At 58.8% G+C, this 9,430-nt stretch overlaps 2 protein-coding genes across 2 annotated transcripts in view; both read left to right on the forward strand.

The window, feature by feature from the left end:
• The first annotated feature begins 6 nt into the window (after window positions 1-6).
• LOC102372091 (choline/ethanolamine kinase) lies at window positions 7-6,495 on the forward strand. Its single transcript, XM_014525050.2, has 10 exons — window positions 7-612; window positions 1,441-1,554; window positions 1,858-1,991; window positions 2,258-2,362; window positions 2,507-2,565; window positions 2,886-2,973; window positions 3,231-3,339; window positions 3,566-3,672; window positions 4,220-4,301; window positions 4,669-6,495. The coding sequence occupies exons 1-10, from the start codon at window positions 373-375 to the stop codon at window positions 4,723-4,725; spliced, it is 1,095 nt and encodes a 364-aa protein (XP_014380536.1). The 5' UTR covers window positions 7-372; the 3' UTR covers window positions 4,726-6,495.
• A 2,876-nt stretch (window positions 6,496-9,371) lies between these two features.
• The window catches only part of LOC102372340 (kelch-like protein 42), a 3,641-nt gene continuing 3,582 nt past the window's right edge, over window positions 9,372-9,430 (forward strand). Inside the window, exon 1 of the mRNA XM_025216390.1 lies at window positions 9,372-9,399. Coding sequence (XP_025072175.1) covers window positions 9,372-9,399 — 28 coding nt within the window. The remainder of the gene's footprint in view (window positions 9,400-9,430) is intronic.

Below are 9,430 nucleotides of genomic sequence, written 5' to 3' on the forward strand. Positions count from 1 at the left end.
CGCCGTCAGGCGCCGGGCGGCGAGCGAAGGTCACAGTCACCTTCCCTGCAGCTCCCTGGCCCTGCTGCACAGGTGGCAGCGCACCTTGTAGACTGACTAGGTGTGGGGCACGTCCCACGGGCTTTCCTCGGCCTGGGGCGCTCTCGCTGTCCCTGCCCTGCCCTCCCTCCCTGCCCTGCAGGAGAGCCGCCTGCTGCCCCCTCCCCGGCCTGACTCCACGCTCTGCGCTGGGCTGTGGGAATTGGGCCCCACACCTGTCCCCTCTGTGGTCGGGGTGTTACCCGTGGTCCCAGAACCACCGGCCGTGGCCCCTGGAGGACACGGGTCCCAGGAGACACGGCCTTGGCATGGGGGGCAGGAGTCTGCTGCTTCATGCCCCACCCCCACCAGGCAGGTCACGGGGTGGGGGGGTGCACGTGTGTCCCATGCGTGACAGCTGGCCAGGGGTGCAGTGCGCATGGGGTCCCAGCTGGGCGGTCCCTGATCCTTGCTCTCGTCGCCAGTGGGGGGCTGAGCAACCTGCTGTACAAATGCACCCTCCCAGACCACATCCTGAGCATGGGGGACGAGCCCCGGCAGGTGCTGCTGCGCGTCTACGGGGCCATCCTCCAGGTACGTGGGTCCCAGCCTGGCTGTGGGGAGGGCGGTGGGGGGCACGGCCCAGGACTGTCTCAGGCACCCTCTCTTCCCTTGGGGTCCCACGGTCAGATGCTTTCTGCCCAGTGGGTGCTCTTGGCATCTCTCGTGTTGGCTGTGTCCCAACATGAGAATCAGCTCAATCAGCGCCTGCCGTCCTTGCTGTTTCCTTCTCCACTCCGGGTATTAACTGGCTGCAGTTACGGCCCTCGGTCTTCACTTTGCCAGTTACACTGCTGCGCTCTTGGAGTCTCCTGGGTCAGACCAGCCCCTTGTTCCCTGTATCCTCTCTGTACTTGGCTCCAGACTCAGCCCACCCCCCGGGGGCAACAAGGGGCCTGTAACAGGGAGACAAGGGGACCATTGGCTGTTGCCAGACCTCACGGTCCAGTTAATCTTGGAGCTCCTGCAGTCCTGGTCAGGCTGGGGGCTGGCTGAGCCTTTTGTGCTCAGCCCGGCTCAGGCCAGTAACATCTGTGCTCGCTGCACGCGGGGCCAGTTGTGCCCCGTAGCCAGGTGGATGCTGAAGCCTCTGCTCTATCCTGACCCACATCCCTGCTGTCCCAGCCTGTGGGGCCTCAGTTCAGGGGAGCAGCTCCCCCTGTGCAGAGTTGCTGCTCCTGGGGGCTGATCCCTTCCTGCCTAGCTGTCAGGCCCCCAGAGCTTCCCCCTAGACTGGCACTTGGGGCTGATGCCTCCCCTCTAAGGCCCTCGGGCTTGCAGGTGCTGACCCCTCCCTGACTGTGGCTCAGATTGGGAGGGGAGGGGGGCTGCCACTGCTTACCTGTCCGCTCTCTCTGCCAGGGTGTGGACTCGCTGGTACTGGAGAGTGTGATGTTTGCCATCCTGGCGGAGCGGGCACTGGGACCACGGCTCTATGGGGTCTTCCCCCAGGGGCGCCTGGAGCAGTACATTCCGGTATGGGCCTCACTGGGTGAATGCCTCTACTGAGGGGGACTCTCCAGGTCAGAGCCCCTGCCTGGCAAAGCTAGTCTCCCCTCTGCATGGGGCTGGACTGGGCCCCTGTTGTGCCCTGTCCTTGGAACTGAACCTCATGGCTTGGAGACCAAGACCCCATTCCATTCCCAGAGCTGGGGACTCTGTGCAAGACGCATTCCATCCCCATCTCCCTGTGCAGAGGGGTTGGGGAGGGAGGAGGGGGAATCCATCCAGTACCTGGCCTGTCTGGGCTGGTTCATACCTGTCCCGCATCCCCCCCAGAGCCGACGCCTCCGGACCGAGGACCTGCGGGATCCTTACATCTCCGGGGAGATTGCAGTGAAGATGTCCCGGTTCCATGGCATGGTGATGCCTTTTAACAAGGAGCCCAAGTGGCTGTTTGGGACCATGGAGGGGTAAGGCTAGCAATGTCCCTTGAGGCCCCAGGCAGGGGCTGGTGAGGAGCCCCCTTCATCTCCCAAAATCACGTTAGATATGCATCACCCCAGGGGACCAGTGCCCTGGCTCAGGGTGGATGGGGATGGCTGCTCTGTCCATACTGAGCCAGTGAGCAGGTAGGTCCCCTCTGGCCATAGGCATGAATGAGGGCCCTGGCCCTGCTGGGACAGGGAGTTTTGTGGGGTCTCCCCTGTGGGCACCCAAGTTACACGCTGTGCTCCAGGTACCTGAATCAGATTGCTGAGCTCACTTTTGCTGAGGAGGTTCAGCTGAAGAAGTTAAATCACCTCAAGGCCTACAACCTACAGGAGGAAATGCGCAGCCTCAGGTGAGTGGCAGAGTCAGCGCCGTGACTCCCCCCTCACCTGTGGCCACAAGCTGGGCCTGGCAGAATTGGTGAGGGGAAGGAGCAAGCTGTCATGGGGGCAGGGACCTTCCCTGCTGACCTGACTCTGCCCTGCCCTGCCCTCAGGGAGCTGCTGGAGTCCACACCGTCACCGGTTGTCTTTTGCCACAACGATGTCCAGGAAGGTGAGTGGATGTCCAGGAAAGTGAGTGTAGGCAGATGGAGGGCCCTCACTAGCCTGACCTGCAGATGGCCCTGCCTGCCCCTTGGGTCCCAAGCTCCTGCCCCACCCACAGCTGGGCTCATCTGACCACTTGCTGAGTCTCATACACAGGGCTTCTTCCCCCTGGGAGCATCTTGCCCTTAGGAAGAGCAAGAGCTGCCTGCTTCAGCCCTGCACACAGGATCTGCCTGTCCCAGCTCCCCCTGGCTTCCTGTGCATGCTGCTGTACTCCTGGAGCCACCTCCCTCAGAGCTGTGCTTTCAGCCCCACTCTTCCTGCCAGGAAACATTCTCCTGCTCTCGGGACGCGAAGCTTCCTCCACAGACAAGCTGATGCTGATTGACTTTGAATACAGCAGCTACAACTACAGGCATGTGTGGGGGCGGTGAGGGGTGTGCTAGATGGGGTGGGGTGGGATGAGAGTGGGGCTCATGAGGGGCTGTGGCATGGGGCGATCTCGGGTGGGCTCAGCCATCAGCTAGAGTTCAGGTGGCAGCTGCTGTCTGGCCAGTGGCTCCCCTGGGCTGCCACCTCTGTCTCTCGCCAAGTGCTGTCCTGGAAGAGGAAGGCTAGGGCATGCCACAACTGCAAAGGGCAGGAATCTTACTGACTGTGTCCCCTGTGTAGGGGCTTCGACATCGGCAATCACTTCTGTGAGTGGGTATATGACTACACCCATGATGCATGGCCGTTCTATAAGGCCTCCATGGAGAACTACCCTTCGCGCCAGCAGCAGGTAGGGGTCCCTGCTAGGGAGGGGCCGTGGGGGTGCCCTTGAGGCCATGGCTGTGCAGCCGCTCTCTGTGCCTAATGAGGGGGATGGGACTGGCAGGTGGTGCCTGCAGGGGTGGGCTGCAGGACAGGTGTCCTGGGGGTCTTGGGACACCTGCTTGGGCTATCGTGCTGCAGTCCCACATGCCCCTGACTCCCCTGTGCTCAGCCCACACTGGCTCTATCTACAGCTACACTTCATCCGACACTACCTCTCGGAAGACTCAGGGCAGCATGGGGACACCACGCATGAGGAGCAAGCTTGCATCGAGGAGGAGATGCTGACTGAGGTCAACCGGTGAGTGCTGCCCCAGAGAGACCCTCCCAGAATTGTGCGGGGGAGGTCAGGGCGGGACAGGGAATCCCCCAAGACTCCTCTAGAGGCAGAGGACATGGTGTCATGGGCTCCCTGGTCTGCTTCCCCGACAGGTGGGAGCAACAGTGTAGGTCATTCCCTCGTGGGTCTGGTTGGTGTCGCAGGGATTATTTCCCTTCTGATTCCCCAACACAACTAGGAGGTAGCAACTTATAGAGACCCCCCTCACAGAGAATGGAGCACAGGGGGACCAGCCTACCCACAAGGACTAGAATGCTGGTCTGGAGGTCCTAGGAGACCTCTGAGGCACTGCACAATGCCACAGGCTCCTGCTGTGTGGTCCACCCTATCTCCTGTGTCGTCCTTCCCCCCCCCCCCCCGCCCTTCCCCCCCCCCCCAAGAGGAGGCACCTGAGTGGGTGCTGGAAGTAAGGTCAGGCTGATTCCCCAGGGTGGGGGGTGCTGCCTCTGGGCTGGAGCTGGTGCTGGGGTCCCTCTCAGCACCTCCTGACAGTGGCCACTCCCTCCAGGTTTGCTCTGGCCTCACATTTCTTCTGGGGCCTCTGGTCCATCCTGCAGGCAAAGATCTCCACCATCGAGTTCGGGTACCTGGTGAGCACAGCTCTGGCAGGCTGCCTTGGGGGTGGGGATGGGGTTGGAACCAGGAAGGAGGTCCTGGGGGCATCCTGCCCAGGGAGGGGCTGGGTGCCAACTTGCGCACCCTGGAGGCCTCTTTCATCACCCTGCCCTTGAGAGGGGAGGAAGCAGGGCTGTCCCCAGCTGGGCGCAGTGCACGCCTCTCCCATAGCAGGGATTGGCCCTGAGCTGCTGTCCTGATGGATGGGGGTGGGTCTGGGCTCCCCACCCTGGTGTGAGGATATCAATGGGTGGGTAGTCTCCGGGTCCCCTCTGCCTGTGGGGGTGTTGCTGGGAAGTCCTCAGGCCAAGCCCCACCCCCATGGACACTCTCCCTGCCCAGGACTATGCTCAGAGCCGCTTCGAGGCATACTTCCAGCAGAAGGCGCTGTGCTCCTGACCGTGGCTCATGGCCCCAGCTGGCTCCAGCCATTCCCTTCCAACTCTGCCTCCTGCTGCAGCGCCTGGGCCTTGCGCCACGGCAGTGACTTGTGGGGGCCTGGCATGGACAGCGGAGCTACCCTCCGCATCCAGGGGCCCTGTCCCTGTCCCTGCCTCCACACAGTGCCACAGCAGGGGCCACAAGGACCACAAGGGCATGGTGCCCACAGACCAACCTCCCTTGTTCTGCTCCCTCTGCCCCAGCAAGCTGCTCATCTGGCATGTCAGCTGTAGTCTGTGGGGGTGGCTGGCTCACTCCTTGGCTGTGGCTGGGGCTGCCCCCTGAGGGGTCTGGTAGGAAAATGGTTAATGTAATGGTGAGTGGGGCAGAGGCAGGGGCTCCCTGAGCACATTTGGGGACTGCGGACTCCAGCCCACTCCATCTCCTCAGTATCATTTGGTTATGTTGTCATGTCATATGGTTATGGGGGCCTGCAAGTGGGGGACAGGCCTAGTCTTGGGGCTGCCCTGGGCACCTTGTCCAGGGACGGAGACATCATGGTCATATTACTGTCTGAGAGGCCTGCTCCGTCCCTACCAGGATTCTGCTGCTGGCCCAGGCTGCACTGCCCAAGCTGGGGGTCTTCTCCCTATTCCCTACTGCTCTGAGCCCTACATGCACTATACTTCCTGCCTCTTCCCAAGCCCAGGCTTCATGGCACCATCCTAGCCCTGCCTTCCCTTGGGCTGTCAGCACGTTGTCCCCACTGCCTCAGTCTGTCTGCCTCCCCTGTGGAACGCCCCTGTCCTCCTGCACCGAGGGGCTTCCTGCTGCAGGCACTGGCACTGGCATTGCCTTGGGCCCCCAGTGTGCTTCAGCCATGCTCCAGCATCCTCCCAGGCAGGGCACTCCCTGCTCACCTGGGCCCTAGGCTGTGGGCAACAGGGGCATGTGTAGACAGCTCCGGCAAAGGCAGGCCCAGACTGACTGCTGCCCAAGGGTGACCCGCCTGGCCCTATGCCTCCTGCTGGCTCGGCTTGAGAGCAGTTACTGCAGGTGGGGCTGGGGCAGCATGCAGTGGTGCAGGGTGGGGGCTCCCAGGTTGTGCTGCCAGCAGGGGCTGTGGGGCAGGGTGGCTGCAGCCTGCAGCCATGCCCTAAAGATAGGTCCCAGAGCTATCTGGGCTTCTGTAAGCTTTGTCTACCAACATATGCCTGCAGGGCCCATGTGCTCAGTCCACAGAGCTCCGTGCAGCACCCCTGCCCCATCCCCATGGGCCAGAGACTGAATGTAACCCATAATAAGACCAATAAACGCTCCAGCAGCTTTGTGTGAACTGCACGCCTTGTTTGTCCATCTTGGCCACTGCACGGACTACTGCCAGCCTGGGAAGGAGCCTCTTTGCCCTAGGTGTGTGCCCTTTGCAGTGTTTGAGCCGGGCAGCAGGCAATCAGGCTGGGGGAGGCTCCAGGAGGCTGCAGCCTGCTGGGCCTGGCCTTTGGAAGATAAGCCAACATGTTCTCAAACACAATAGCATCACAGGCTGCTGGCTATCCTGAGCCAGGGGAGGAGGTCACCAGCCGCTGCAAGGCTTTGGGCCAGACCTACAGCATTCATGGTCTAGCAAGAAAGGCAGCAGGGAGGGAGATGGCCCAGCCTGACATGCTCAGGACGGGCCCCAAGGGAACTGTGGAGGGGCCTGGCCTGGCCAGGGAAGTGGAAGGAGACTAGCAAGTATGGCAGAAGACCAGCTTGGCTTAGCAGGGAACTCCTTTTTGTGATTTAGTTTACTGAAGGAAGCTTATAAGACATGGAAACTTGGACAAATAACTAGGGAAGACTATAAGAGCATTGCTTGGGCATGCCGGGATGAAGTCAGAAAGGCTTCACAATTGGAATTGCAGCTAGTAAGGGATGTGAAGGTTAACAAGAAGGGTTTCTGTAAGTATGTTAGTAGCAAGAAGAGGGAAAGTGTGGGTCCCTGACTGAATGGGGAAGACAGCCTTGTGACAGAGGATGCAGAAAAGGCTGATGTGCTCAGTGCTTTTTTTGCATCAGTCTTCACAAGCAAGGGCAGCTCTCAGACTACCTCACTGGGCAGCACAGTTTGGGGAAGAGGTGAGCAGCCCTCACTACTGAAAGAACAGGTTAGGGACTACTTAGAAAAGCTGGACGTGTACAAGTCTGTGGGGCCGGATGGGATGGACCCAAGGGTGCTGAGGGAGTTGGCTGATATGACTGCAGAGCCATTGGCCATCATCTTTGAAAACTCATGGCAATCAGGAGAGGTCCCGGATACTTGGAAAAGGGCAAACATAGTGCCCACGTTTAAGAAAGGGAAAAAGGAGGATCCAGGGAACTATAGACCAGTCAGCCTCACCTCAGTCCCTAGAAAAATCATGGAGTAGATCCCCAAGGAATCCATTTCTAAGCACTTAAAGAAGACGGTGATTAGGAACAGTCAGCATGGATTCACCAGGGGCAAGTCATGCCTGAGCAACCTGATTGCTTTCTGTGACTGGATGACTGGCTCTGAATGCGGGGAGACCTGTGGATGTGTACCTTGATTTTAGCAAGGCTTTTGATACGGTCTCCCACAGCATTCTTGCAGGCAAGCTAAGGAAGTATAGGCTGGATGAGTGGCCTGTAAGGTAGATAGAAAACTGGCTGGAGCATCGGGCTCACAAAGTAGTAATCAATGGCTGGATGTCTAGTTGGCAGCTGGTATCAAGTGGAGTGCCCCAGGGGTTGGTTCTGGGGCTGGTTTTGTTTAATGTCTTCATCAATGACCTGGAAGATGGTATAGAGTGCACCCTCAGCAGGTTTGCAGATGACACCAAGCTGGGGGAAGTAATAGATACGCCAGAGGGTAGGGCTAGGATTCAGAGTGACCTAGACAAATTGGAGGATTGAGCTAAAAGGAATCTCATGACGTTCAACAAGGACAAGTGCAAAGTCCTGCACTTAGGACGAAGCAGTCCCATGCACCGGTACAGGCTGCAGCCTGACTCGCTGGGCAGCAGCTCTGCAGAAAAGGATCTGGGGGTTACAGTGGACAAGAAGCTGAATATGAGCCAGCGTGCCCTTCTTGTCAAGAAGGCTAATGGCATCCTGGGCTGCAGTGGTAGGTGTGTTGCCAGTAAGTCAAGGAAAGTGATTGCTTCCCTCTGTTCAGTCAAGGAAAGTGATTTCTTCACACTTGGAGTCCCCTATCCAGTTTTGGGCCCCCCACTACAGAAAGGATGTGGACAAATTGGAGAGAGTCCAGCGGAGGGCAACAAAAATGGTTGGGGGCTAGGGGACAGGACTGGTGAGGAGAGGCTGAGGGGACTGGGCTTATTTAGTGTGCAGAAGAGGAGACTTGAGGGGGCATTGAATAGCAGCCTTCAACTTCCTGCAGAGGGGTTGCAAAGAGGATGCAGCTTGGCTGCTCTCAGTAGTGGCAGATGAGACCATTGCTCCTTGTTCTGTCAAGTTGCAGCAAGGGAAGTTTAGGTTAGATATTAGGAAGAATTTTCCCACAAGGAGGGTAGTAAAACATTGGCACAGGTTACCCAGAGAGGTGGTGGAAACTCGACCCTTGGAAGTTTTGAAAACTCAGCTGGACAAAGCTTTGGTGGGGCTAATCAGGTTCAGGGTGCTCTTGCTTTGAGCAGGGGGCTGGACTAGATGAGCTCCTGAGGTCCGTTCCAACTCTCATTTTCTATGATTCTAAGGAGCTGTGGGTTGGCATGGAAGTGTGGTAAGTGATGGGATGGAGAATCTCGGCTGTTTGTGCCTCTGGACTGTCATAGAATCGTAGAAGTCGGGTCGGAAGGGACCTTGTAGATCTTCAAGTCCGACCCCCTGCCTGGGCAGGAGGAAAACTGGGCTCAAATGACCCCAGCCAGGTAGGCATCAAGCCGCTTCTTAAAGACCCCCCAGGGTAGGAGCCAGCACCACTTCCCCTGGAAGTTGGTTCCAGATCCTAGCCACCCTGACTGTGAAGTAGTTCTTATGGATGTCTAATCTAAACCTACTCTCCAACAACTTGTGGCCGTTATTCCTTGTTATCCCGGGGGGGTGCTAGGGGAAACAAGGTCTCCCCCAAACCCTTCTGGTCCCCCCTAGTGAGTTTATAGACGGTCACCAGGTCTCCCCTCAGCCTTCTCTTGTGAAGGCTGAACAGGTTCAGGTCCCGTAGCCTCTCATTGTAGGGTCTGCCCTGCTGTCCCCGAATCATGCGAGTGGCCCTCCTCTGGACCCTCTCCATGTTGTCCACATCCCTCTTGAAGTGGGGTGCCCAGAACTGGACACAGTACTCCAGCTGTGGCCTGTCCAGTGTCGCGTAGAGGGGGAGGATCCCCTCCTTGGCCCTACTTGAGATGCACCTGTGGATGCATGATAGGGTGCGGTTAGCCCTGCTGACCGTGACCTCGCATTGTCGGCCCATGTTCATCTTGGGAGTCAGTAATTACTCCAAGATCCCTTTCTGCCTCCGTGCTCTCAAGAAGGGAGTTTCCCATCTTATAAGTGTACTGCTGGTTACTACTGCCCTTGCAGTCCATGGACTCTGGCCTTGTGGAGGGAAAGGGAGAGCAGGGCAGTAGGGGGCTCAGGGGCATGGGCTGGGAATGGTAGGAGGGAGCCTTCCTGCTGCAGCACTGGGCCTTGTAGCAGCAAAGATGGGGGCACAGCAGGACAGTGATAGGGGTGAAGGGAGGGGCTGGACCCACGGGAGTGG

This window comes from Alligator sinensis, unplaced genomic scaffold, assembly GCF_000455745.1.
Source record: "Alligator sinensis unplaced genomic scaffold, ASM45574v1 scaffold961_1, whole genome shotgun sequence".
Classification (NCBI taxonomy): domain Eukaryota; kingdom Metazoa; phylum Chordata; order Crocodylia; family Alligatoridae; genus Alligator; species Alligator sinensis.